The sequence below is a fragment of the Salmo trutta genome, chromosome 16, assembly GCF_901001165.1.
Source record: "Salmo trutta chromosome 16, fSalTru1.1, whole genome shotgun sequence".
Lineage (NCBI taxonomy): Eukaryota > Metazoa > Chordata > Actinopteri > Salmoniformes > Salmonidae > Salmo > Salmo trutta.
The window spans coordinates 30,189,773-30,202,649 of record NC_042972.1 but is presented as its reverse complement, the minus strand read 5'-3'; the positions used below and the strand labels follow the sequence as shown (position 1 = coordinate 30,202,649).

The window sequence follows — 12,877 nt, the reverse complement described above, 5'->3', positions numbered from 1 at the left end:
TGCTCAAAAAAATTAACACTTAAACAACACAATGTAACTCCAAGTCAATCACACTTCTGTGAAATCAAACTGTCCACTTAGGAAGCAACACTGATTGACAATACATTTCACATGCTGTTGTGCAAATGGAATAGACAACAGGTGGAAATTATAGGCAATTAGCAAGACACCCCCAATAAAGTAGTGGTTCTGCAGGTGGGGACCACAGACCACTTCTCAGTTCCTATGCTTCCTGGCTGATGTTTTGGTCACTTTTGAATGCTGGCGGTGCTTTCACTCTAGTGGTAGCATGAGACGGAGTCTACAACCCACACAAGTGGCTCAGGTAGTGCAGCTCATCCAGGATGGCACATCAATGCGAGCTGTGGCAAGAAGGTTTGCTGTGTCTGTCAGCGTAGTGTCCAGAGCATGGAGGCGCTACCAGGAGACAGGCCAGTACATCAGGAGACGTGGAGGAGGCCGTAGGAGGGCAACAACCCAGCAGCAGGACCGCTACCTCCGCCTTTGTGCAAGGAGGAGCAGGAGGTGCACTGCCAGAGCCTTGCAAAATGACCTCCAGCAGGCCACAAATGTGCATGTGTCTGCTCAAACGGTCAGAAACAGACTCCATGAGGGTGGTATGAGGGCCCGACGTCCACAGGTGGGGGTTGTGCTTACAGCCCAACACCGTGCAGGACGTTTGGCATTTGCCAGAGAACACCAAGATTGGCAAATTCGCCACTGGCGCCCTGTGCTCTTCACAGATGAAAGCAGGTTCACACTGAGCACGTGACAGACGTGACAGAGTCTGGAGACGCCGTGGAGAACGTTCTGCTGCCTGCAACATCCTCCAGCATGACCGGTTTGGCGGTGGGTCAGTCATGGTGTGGGGTGGCATTTCTTTGGGGGGCTGCACAGCCCTGCATGTGCTCGCCAGAGGTAGCCTGACTGCCATTAGGTACCGAGATGAGATCCTCAGACCCCTTGTGAGACCATATGCTGGTGCGGTTGGCCCTGGGTTCCTCCTAATGCAAGACCATGCTAGACCTCATGTGGCTGGAGTGTGTCAGCAGTTCCTGCAAGAGGAAGGCATTGATGCTATGGACTGGCCCGCCCGTTCCCCAGACCTGAATCCAATTGAGCACATCTGGGACATCATGTCTCGCTCCATCCACCAACGCCACGTTGCACCACAGACTGTCCAGGAGTTGGCGGATGCTTTAGTCCAGGTCTGGGAGGAGATCCCTCAGGAGACCATCCGCCACCTCATCAGGAGCATGCCCAGGCGTTGTAGGGAGGTCATACAGGCACGTGGAGGCCACACACACTACTGAGCCTCATTTTGACTTGTTTTAAGGACATTACATCAAAGTTGGATCAGCCTGTAGTGTGGTTTTCCACTTTAATTTTGAGTGTGACTCCAAATCCAGACCACCATGGGTTGATAAATTGGATTTCCATTGATTATTTTTGTGTGATTTTGTTGTCAGCACATTCAACTATGTAAAGAAAAAAGTATTTAATAAGATTATTTATTTCATTCAGATCTAGGATGTGTTGTTTAAGTGTTCCCTTTATTTTTTTGAGCAGTATATTTCAAAAAGCTATCTAGTGGAAGTAATATCTAAGAAGTGATTATGGTCTACTCTTGTTAATGTGTGTTATTTATCTATCTGTGTCAAACAAGCAAACCTAATCCTCTAAGATTTAATAAATGTTGCTTGTTCTTTCTCTGCCTCTGTACTGTTTCCCTGTAATGGGCCTAGAACCTCTAATGTTTAGATGTTGCAATTGTAATACAAATTTTATAGTTTTGCTAAGGTTTTTTTATGGTCCGTTGCATTGCTCAGAACTGTTGACCGAACTCAATAGGTGGCCTGTTACTAACCTGTGTCTTATGTTCTGGTTGAGGTGTTCACCTCAAACAGTAACTGCCGTAGTCTAGTAGTTGTGCCCTTTTAGCTAACCCTAGTAGACAGGTGTTAGTACAATATACTACAGTCATGTCTGCAAAAACACTACAGTAAATATTACAGTATACTACAGTCATGTCCGCAAATAAACTACAGTAAACACTGCAGTACACTACAGTAAGCCTTCCCTGTAGCTCAGTTGGTAGAGCATGGTGTTTGCAACGCATGGTGTTTGCAACGCCAGGGTTGTGGGTTCGATTCCCACGGGGGGCCATGTATGAAATGTATGCATTCACTACTGTAAGTCGCTCTGGATAAGAGGGTCTGCTAAATGACTAAAATGTAAAATGTAAAAGTCTGCAGAACACTACAGTGAATAATATAGTATACTACAGTCATGTCCACAAAAACACTACAGTATACTAGTCATGTCTGCAAAAACACTACAGTGAATACTAGTGTACTACAGTCATGTCTGCAAAAACATTACAGTGTGTACTACAGTCATGTCTGCAAAAACATTACAATGAATACTACAGTAAAGACTGCAGAAACACTACAGTGAATACCATAGTACACTACAGCCATGTCTGCATAAACACTACAGTGAAATCTACGGTAAAGTCTGCAAAAACACTACAGTGAATACTATAGCATATAAATATTTAGACCATAGTATTTCTTCATGTGGGTGGTCATTGATCATCAGCCCCCCAGACAGGGGTTTGTATACATTCGTAGAGTATGCCAATTGTCGTAACAATAGTTGTGTTCACAATTGAAGAGTATAGCCTACGTCTGCATTTCAATGAACAGGAAAGGATGCTGGTGAAGCATATCCATACCTATAAAAAGCTAATTTTAACTTACTGTATTGGTCATGTAATTACATGAAGTTCATGATGATCAGCGCAGATACCTTACTGTGCCCTTCTCCTTTCATCTCTTCCATTATTAGGTAGAGGGAAGGACCAGCTATAGGTCAGGAGCCTGCTGGTTTTCTGTTCGACCTGATAACTAATTGCACCCACCTGGTGTCCGAGGTCTAAATCAGTCCCCGATTAGAGGGGAACAATGAAAAAAAGCAGTGGAACTGGCTTCGAGGTCCAGAGTTGCATTTGAGGGCGCTATAGCTACCTACACCATATAGAACAGGGATGGACAACTCCAGTCCTTGGGGGCCTGATTAGTGACACACCCGACTCCAATAATCAACTAATCATGGTTTTCTGTTTAGAATGCAGTTAGTTTAATCAGGCGTGTTAGCTATATGGCTGCGGGAAAAGTATGACACCAATCAGGCCCCCGAGGAATGGAGTTGCCCCTCCCTGATATAGACAATTGCTGATAATTACTTCATACTCACCTGATGGCAGAGAGAGGGTGAAGGTCAAAACTTGGGATGTCAAGCTGTGTTAGCTGGCTAGTTTTGATCGATTCTTGCACAGTGTGTACACACACACACACACACAGACAGAAACACGCAGGTGTGCACGTGTACACACATCTTTGATATGATAGCTAGCTATCTGTAGCCTTAAGCTCAATACTTGGTGACTTGTAATATAAGCGCCCTGTCTTGTCTGTCAGTAAAGCCACCAAAGCATTGAAGGAAGGCAGCTAGCTAGCTAACTCACTAACTTGACTTGTTGGTGGCCCTTGTTACTAACCTGTCGAAAGCTAGTTAGCTGGAGCGATGGTCAGGTAACATTAGTTAGAGTCTCACAGCTTTTACTAGCACATGTATTCTGTTGCAGACCCTCATATCCATGCCCACACTGTCTTTGTTCATTACAATAATATCTATCTGCAGACTACATTAACTACCCGCCGCGCCTACTACAGGCCGCGCCAACTGCCATTGAGGGTACTTGTAACAGTATGATGTCCATTAGCATTACGTCACCACAAGCATTGTGTCACTACAAGCATTACGTCACAACACACTAGCTAGCTAGCTACTACACACTAGCTAGCTAGTACAATACTAGCTAGCTAGCACACACTGGATGTAACTCTGAGCTGGATGCTGGATGTAACTCTGAGCTGGATTCTGAATGCAACTCTGAGCTGGATGCTGGCAGGTAGCCTAGCGGTTAAGAGTGTTGGAATCCCCAAGCCAGAAAGTTGTAAAAATCTGCCGTTCTGCCCTTGAGCAAGGCAGTCAACCCCCAACAACAACTGCTCCCTGGACGCTGATAACGTGGACGTTGATTAAGGCAGCCCCCCGCACCTCTCTGATTCAGAGTGGTTGGTTTAAATGTGGAAGATAGATTTCGGTTGAATGCATTCAGTTGTGCAACTGACTATGTATCCCCTTTCCCTGGATGCAACTCTGAGCTGGATGCAACTCTGTGCTGGATGGTGGATGAAACTCTGAGCTGGATGCTGAATGTATCTCTGAGCTGGATGCTGGATGCAACTCTGAGCTGGATGATGGATGTAACTCAGCTGGTTGCTGAGCTGGATGCTGGATGTAACTCTGAGATGGATGCTCTCCCCAAGACGTCCAGGTTGCACTGATGTCCTTCCTGCTAATTTTACATCCGCATCTAGTTCAACATCCAGTCGCAGGCTCCCATCCAGGTGAGACTCCACCATCCGTGCACATATTCCTGAGTGTTACAGCTGCCTCTCCTCAAAGGCCCATTTTGGAACCAGGGCTCGGGAGCCCAGAGCTCTGTGTTTCCTAGTACGCTACTCTACCCACACACACTAGCCAGAGAGATGAGCATGTGAGTGCATGCAGTTCCCATTCACATCACACTGTTCTGCTCGGATTGTAGTTGATATAATTTATCTGGATTCTCAGTGTGTGGGGAGCAGCGCTGGAGCTGGCTCTGTGCCTTTACATGGTCCCTGGTCTGTTTTAACCCATCGTTGAGCTCTCCTTATCCCTGCTTTGTAACCCAACACTGAGTATGTTTGTGTGAGAGATAAACATCTAGACTAGACACAGCGAGCAGGTTAGATTAATATTTCAGTAGGACAAGCAGATATCCCTGTTTTATTTCATGGAAGTAGTGTAACACCTTTAAAGGTGTTACCGTTCACGTGATATTGTGTGTAATGTGTGAAATGGTGTGGAAAGTTTTGGAAAGTCATTGTGAAAAGTCGTTTATGTTTGTCCCACCGGCAGAGTTACAGTATTGCATGTCTGGATGTCAGGCGTAATGTGCACTTAGTCATGTATGAGGTATAGTATGCCTAACAACCAATGTGTGTACGTTTAGGTGTGTCAGTTCAATACACAAGAACCACAAACACTACACAGTATCCTTCTAAACACAATGGAAATATAAGGATACGGTGACATACCGCATATTCAAAAGTTTTTTGTCCTTGCAAATATGTAATGTGCAGTTTACACTTGAAACTTGAGTCATTAATGGTGATTGGTTGAGTGAATCTTTCATGGGAGCAAATCCACTTTGGATCTAATGTGTTTGTAGATTTTCATCCATCACTCTGGTCCCTCAGGATCCTGACTAGACGAAGGACATGTTAGGGGGGGGCCCTGATTGAGTTTAAACTCTTGTCTGGCCTTTAATTCACTCTCTTTTAACTTGGGCATCAAAATGATGCTGAAACGCTTTAGTCCAGTTTGTCTCTACCTCTCTTTGTCTTTCTTTGCCTCTTTGTCTCTCATTGTCTCTCTTTGTCTCTCTCTCGCTCTCTCTCTCAGACTCTCCCTATCTCTCTCTCTCTCTCTCTCTTTCTCAGCCTCTCCCTCAAGGCCAGGGTGGGTTTGCAGGCACCTCACCTGCCAGGATTAATTAAAGTTAATGAATGCTGAGCACTGCCAGGGAGTAATCCTGCACTGCACTGACCTGGGACATGGATAGGGACACAGCCTCCACTGTGACCTTGTGTTGGATTGACACACACTGGCTGGTAGAGGAATAATAGTTGTGCCACAAACAGGGTGCACACGGCCCTGAATGCACTCTGTTAATCCACAATACATTATCCAGATCCTGATGTACTCAGCATGTAGTACTCATCATCCTGTTCCCTGTGACCTTCTTACAGGTCCAAATGCTGTCATCATGCAGTGGAGTCGCAGACTGTGCTGTGAATCTATGTCTCTAGTAGTTTGCTAGTAGTACACTCACTTTGCAAGGTGCTTTGTAGAAGAACTAGGACAATATGTCTGAGGGAGTCAGTCTGAAGGAGAGAGGCAGATGAGGAGGGACTGAGAGGAGGCATAAAGCAGGATAGGAACAAGGGCACACATTTTGGCAGGGATATAACACACCACAACTCATAGCTGAAGAGATAGCAGCTGACAGCCAGCTGACAGCCATCACACCCTCCTACTGTGATAGGGAACGCTGGTAATACACACACACTATCTGAGGATCAATGTGCACCCTCATCTCATGGTGTGTGTTCTGTCAATCACAATCCACAGAAAATACAACATTTGGTGGCAAAGAAAGTGGGTTACCAGGGAAACTAGTATTTTGGTTCACGTTTTTTAAAGGGAATGGCACTGACATTCTAAACATTCTTTTGGTCAGACTTGAATGACCAGGCCATCTAGATGATATTTATCTTTGACATTTTTTTCTCTTTAAAAATCCGCTAGTCCTGATAGGACAGTAGCCTTTTCATAATGTTCAGGAGAAATTAGTCAGAGAGCTAAGTGGGTCATGAATTAATCATATTTTTCAGGCGTCAGCTTTACATAATGACTGTTATTATTTGCTGCAGCTGTACTTAGGATATTTAAAGCATCTTTGAAAGTTGTTTTATCGCGTATTGGATCCAGACTAAAAAGCCTTGAAATGCTCTGGCATTAATGTTCAATATGTCACTGCACTGAAGTTTGACTGATGCGTGTTGTCTTGGTTGTGTTTCAACAGGTCCTGGCCATCATCTCCATCCTCTTTATCGTGCTGTCAACTATTGCCTTGTCTCTGAACACCCTCCCGGAGCTGCAGGACATAGACGAGTTTGGCCAGGTGACAGACAACCCTCAGCTGGCTCACGTGGAGGCGGTGTGCATCGCCTGGTTCACAATGGAGTATTTGCTCCGCTTCATCTCCTCGCCAAGCAAGTGGAAGTTCTTCAAGGGTCCGCTGAACATCATTGACCTGCTGGCCATCCTGCCCTACTACGTCACCATCTTCCTGACTGAGTCCAATAAGAGTGTTCTACAGTTCCAGAACGTCCGGAGGGTGGTGCAGATCTTCCGAATAATGCGTATTCTGCGTATTCTGAAGCTAGCCAGACATTCCACAGGGCTCCAGTCTCTGGGCTTCACCCTGAGGAGGAGTTACAACGAGCTGGGCCTGCTCATCCTCTTCTTGGCCATGGGCATCATGATCTTCTCCAGTCTTGTCTTCTTCGCTGAGAAGGACGAAGAGGACACTAAGTTTAAAAGCATCCCGGCCTCCTTCTGGTGGGCCACCATTACTATGACTACGGTGGGGTATGGCGACATATACCCAAAGACTTTATTAGGCAAGATTATTGGGGGTCTGTGCTGCATAGCTGGAGTGTTGGTGATAGCCTTGCCCATCCCTATCATCGTCAACAACTTCTCAGAGTTCTACAAGGAGCAGAAGAGGCAGGAAAAGGCCATCAAGAGGCGGGAGGCCCTGGAGAAAGCCAAGAGAAACGGTAGCATCGTTTCCATGAACATGAAGGAGGCGTTCGCACGCAGCGTCGAGCTCATGGACGTAGTGGTAGAAAATAATGGAGAGAACATTGGGAAGTTGCAGGGCAACCACCTGTCTCCCAGCTACAGGAAAGGGACTCCCAAGCGGACTACCTCAGAGACGGGTTCCGCCAAGTCCCTTGAGCCCGGCTCACCAGACAAAGCCCGTCCTGGAAGCCCTCAGCACCTCAACGCTCAGAAACTGGAGGAGATGTACAACAAGATGGCCAAGACCCAATCTCAACCTAACCTTAACAACAAGGACAAGGGACCTTTATCTAAAGCAGCCAAGAAGAGAGATGAGATAGAGATGGGAAGCATCCCCACGGAGCCTGCCCCAACCACAGACATAAGGAGCATGTCCAGTATTGACAGCTTCATGAGCTGCGCTGCCGACTTCACCGAAAGCGCCCGCTTCTCCCACAGCCCCAGCACCAGTGTACCAGGGAGGGTTAGCGCCAACCCCGTACTTGAGACCACCCTGGAGGATGAGGCCATGGACGGTCCTCACACTGCTACCAAGCTCCCTGAAAGACGAGGCTCCACGTGCGGCCTCCCTGACAGCCCCCGTGGCCTGCGCTTCAGTAACCCTCTCAAGAACCGCTCACTCAAGGTCAACTTCAAAGGTGGCGGCGTGGGCCCCTCCTCCTCCTTCTCAGGACAGGGTCCAGGGGGTGGGGCCCTCTCAGATAGCTCTGCCCTGTCTGACCACTCCTTCATGAGTCCTGAGGTGTCTGTCTACACCACCACCAGCAGCAGGACCCCACCCCATGAGACCCTGATCCCCACAGTCTTCACATTCCACGACGCTTCCATTAGTAAGTTCATCGACGCTGACACAGACGAGGAGGAGCACCTCCATGACGGCTCAGGCACCAACCCCTCCCAGAGGCTCCTGGGAAAAGCCAGCCCCAAGCTCAGCTCCCATAGCAGCCACCACATTGCAGCCAACCACCTGGAGGGCTCCCAGAAGATGCTGGCTAATAGTGTGTTCCCCTTGGAGGGCAGGCCAGGGGGGGGACAGGAGAACCATGTGCTCTCCCGGGGAGAGAGGAGTTGTTCAAACACCAGTAATGAGAGAAAGTGAGGCACAAAGGAAGGGAAAAGGTAGTATAGAGAGCACCCAAACAGGAGGACATGGTGCAAATACTACAGAGAAATAAAAGAAAACATGAACTCTAACCCATACCAGGAGCTGCACCTCTACTCACTTGAGTAAAAGGCACTGAAAACACATTTGCCGGTTTTTTTTGTAACAAATGCCCAATAAGTAAAACTTTTGGGACACAGGAAGGAGCTCACTCTTCCTTCCTTTTCCTGCTACTTGAGTGCATAGACCGTCAGGATGGCAGCAAAATCACTGAAGGCATTGGGAGGTGCTGCTGTGGGACTGAGAAAGAGAGGGTTCATTGCTGTGTCCAAAGGGGATACACATAACTCTGCAGAATCAGGTCATGCACTGTAGATTTAGCCATTACTGAATCAACATTGTGGTAAGAGAAATTTAGTTTGATTTCTTCCTCAAAATTGGCCTTAGTTATATGCGACTGTGTGTATACATAGCATGTATGTGTGTGCTTGTATGTCTGTGAGTGTATGTTTATGCATGATGATAGGCAGATAAACATACACATACACACACAGGCATACATAATTTTATGTATATTATTTTTCCGTTCTTTAAAAAAAAAGTAAATAGCATAATTTCTTTGGTCTGTTATTTTGTGATGCTGTCTAAGAGGTGAACTTTCATCCCTGTTTCACAACAGTTTGGGTCAGCCATTACAGAGGACACAGCCACTGTCATATCCTGTCTGTTTCCTCATTCCCATCATGCCCCATTCCTGGCATGAGATAGTGAATATTGTGATGAGTGATAAATATTTTCAATTCTGTACAGTGTATTCTTTGTTGTTTTGTTTGTTTACTTATGTGTTTGTTTTTGATTATTTGGTTTTTATGCAGACAGGTGATATTTACACAGGATAAACCGGGTTCCTTTATGTTTTAATACTCTCTCAGATTTGTGGTTGGTTGTCATGAATCATATCCAATCACAGTTGCTACTGGGGAGGGGATAAACAGCATCAGCCCATTATCAGCCTGAAAACGTCATCCTGGCACATTTTTGCAAAAAGGTAAAATGTCATAGTACCTGATGTTATTCTCAATACATTGCAGTCAATGAGAAAAGATGAGTGTCACAGGGTTATCGTCTTTCTCAATACATTTCAGTCAATGGGGAAAAGTTTGTGTCACAGGGTTGACGTTTAATTTAATATTGCAGTCAATGGGAAAAGATGAGTGTCACAGGGTTGACGTTTAATTTAACATTGCAGTCAATGGGAAAAGATGACTGTCACTCCAGAGTGGCGCAGTGGTCTAAGGGACTGCATCTCAGTGCTAGAGGCGTCACTACAGACCCTGGTTCGATTCCAGGCTGTATCACAACCGGCCGTGATTGGGAGTCCCATAGGGTGGTGCACAATTTGCCCAGTGTCGTCATTAGGTAGGCCGTCATTGTAAATAAGAATTTGTTCTTAACTGACTTGCCTAGATCAATAAATAAACAGTGTTGAAGCTTATGTAAATACATTGTGGTCAATGGGAAAATATGAGTGTCACAGGGTTGATGCCCAAGTGGATACATTGCATTCAATGGGCAAAGATAAGCATCACAATATGGATGCATAGAGAAAGGTTTCACAGACATGACTCTCTCTTCTATCTATTTTTCCCTCATCTCTCTTTATCTCAGACAGAAAGACATCTCCACTCACATGCAGGAAGAGAGGCAGGCAGGAAAGCAGACAGATATATAAAATCACAGACAGGCAGGCAGGCAAACTCTAAACCAAACCCTAACCCTAGCATCATGTCCACATCCCAGCTCAACCCTAACCCTAACTCTAGCTTCCTGTCCACATCCCACCTCAACCCTATCCCTAGCCATAACCCTAACACTAACTTCTTGTTCACATGTCCGCTCAACCCTAACTCCGAGAGCTGAGCGAAGATGTGCCGGGTTAGAGTTATGGCTAGGGTTAGGGTTAGGGTTGAGCTGCAAGTGGACATGAACCTAGGGCCTTAATCCTAGACATAACCTTAACCATAATCCAATTAACAATTGAATGAATGAAACAATGCAATGAATGAAATTTTATTTTCGTGTCAAATTGCCAATTGGCAACCCATCCCTTATGAGATTAATTGACACATAAACAAACATTACAATGATTCACTATGGTAATTAAATGATAATTATGCTTCCGGTGTTCTCTGCATTGCATAAATAGTAAAAAAATAAAATAATTAAGATACAAAAAAAGAAAGAAAGAAAGAGAGTAAGGTAAAAATCCATACAAAATAGTAAATTACATCCCTAGAGCAGTAAATAATACACATATATACATACAGTTGAAGTCTGAAGTTTACATACACCTTAGCCAAATACATTTAAACTCAGTTTTTCACAATTCCTGACATTTAATCACAGTAAAAATTCCCTGTCTTAGGTCCGTTAGGATCACCACTTTATTTTAAGAATGTGAAATGTCAGAATAATAGTAGAGAACATGATTTATTTCAGCTTTAATTTCTTTCATCACATTCCCTGTGGATCAGAAGTTTACATACACTCAATTAGTATTTGGTAGCTACGATCTTGTCCCCATGTGCAGTGCAAACCGTAGTCTGGCTTTTTTATGGCAGTTTTGGAGCAGTGGCTTCTTCCTTGCTGAGCGGCCTTTCAGGTTATGTGGATATAGGACTTGTTTTTGTGTGGATACAGATACTTTTGTACCTGTTTCCTCCAGCATCTTCACAAGGTCCTTTGCTTTTGTTCTGGGATTGATTTGCACTTTTCGCACCAAAGTACATTCATCTCTAGGAGACAGAACGCGTCTCCTTCCTGAGCGGTATGATGGCTGCGTGGTCCCATGGTGTTTATACTTGCGTACTATTGTTCGTACATGGCCCCTTCAGGCATTTGGAAATTGCTCCCAAGGATGAACCCGACTTGTGAAGGTCAACATTTTTTTCTGAGGTCTTGACTGAATTCTTTTGATTTTCCCATCAAGCAAAGAAGTACTGAGTTTGAAGGTAGGCCTTGAAATACATCCACAGGTACACTTCCAATGGACTCAAATTATGTCAATTAGCCTATCAGAAGCTTCTAAAGCCATGACATCATTATCTGGAATTTTCTAAGCTTTTTAAAGTCACAGTCAACTTAGTGTATGTAAACTTCTGACTCACTGGAATTGTGATACAGTGAATTATAAATGAAATAAACTGTCTGTAAACAATTGTTGGAAAAATGATTTGTGTCATGCACAAAGTAGATGTCGTAACCGACTTGCCAAAACTATAGTTTGTTAACAAGACATTTGTGGAGTGGTTGAAAAACAAGTTTTAATGACTCCAACCTAAGTGTATGTTAACTTCTGACTTCAACTGTACATACAGTACATACATAACATATAAATAAATACAGAAAAAAAAGAAACAGAAGTCACTTGAACCCAGTGTGGCACAAAGAGAAGATTCATATGGGAGACAAGCCTACACACGATCTATATACACACACATTAACCACATAGAAGATTCATATGGTAGACAAGCCTACACACGATCTATATACACACACATTAACCACATAGAAGATTCATATGGGAGACAAGCCTACACACAATCTGTATACACACACATTAACCACATAGAATATTCATATGGGAGACAAGCCTACACACGATCTATATACACACACATTAACCACATAGAAGATTCATATGGGAGACAAGCCTACACACGATCTATATACACACACATTAACCACATAGAAGATTCATATGGGAGACAAGCCTACACACGATCTATATACACACACATTAACCACATAGAAGATTCATATGGGAGACAAGCCTACACACGATCTATATACACACACATTAACCACATAGAAGATTCATATGGGAGACAAGCCTACACACCATCTATATACACACACATTAACCACATAGAAGCAATTTTAGAAGCATTTTTTTTTTTTTTACAATTCATTTAATTTTATTCCAGGCTTTATTTAAATGTTCTTCAAACGGAAATACACAATGGACAAAAAAACATTGCAATTTCTCCTCATCACTCAGCCACATAATGCCAGGGTGTATCTGGTGTGCTTTCTGGAATAAGAGCAAGCGTATATCGTGGTAGAAAGGGCAATAGAGGATAAAATGAGTTTCATTCTCTATTTCTTTGCGGTCACAATAGTTACATAGTCTTTCCACTTCCATTTCACCACAATACCGACCTGTTTCAA

At 44.4% G+C, this 12,877-nt stretch overlaps 1 protein-coding gene across 2 annotated transcripts in view; it reads left to right on the top strand.

Annotated features, from left to right (window-relative positions):
- The window catches only part of LOC115150521 (potassium voltage-gated channel subfamily B member 1), an 81,456-nt gene extending 71,992 nt beyond the window's left edge, over positions 1–9,464 (top strand). For both annotated transcript variants that reach the window (XM_029693924.1, XM_029693923.1), the window contains exon 3: positions 6,761–9,464. In XM_029693924.1, coding sequence (XP_029549784.1) covers positions 6,761–8,644 — 1,884 coding nt within the window. In that variant the 3' untranslated portion in view covers positions 8,645–9,464. The remainder of the gene's footprint in view (positions 1–6,760) is intronic.
- Positions 9,465–12,877: the final 3,413 nt, after the last annotated feature.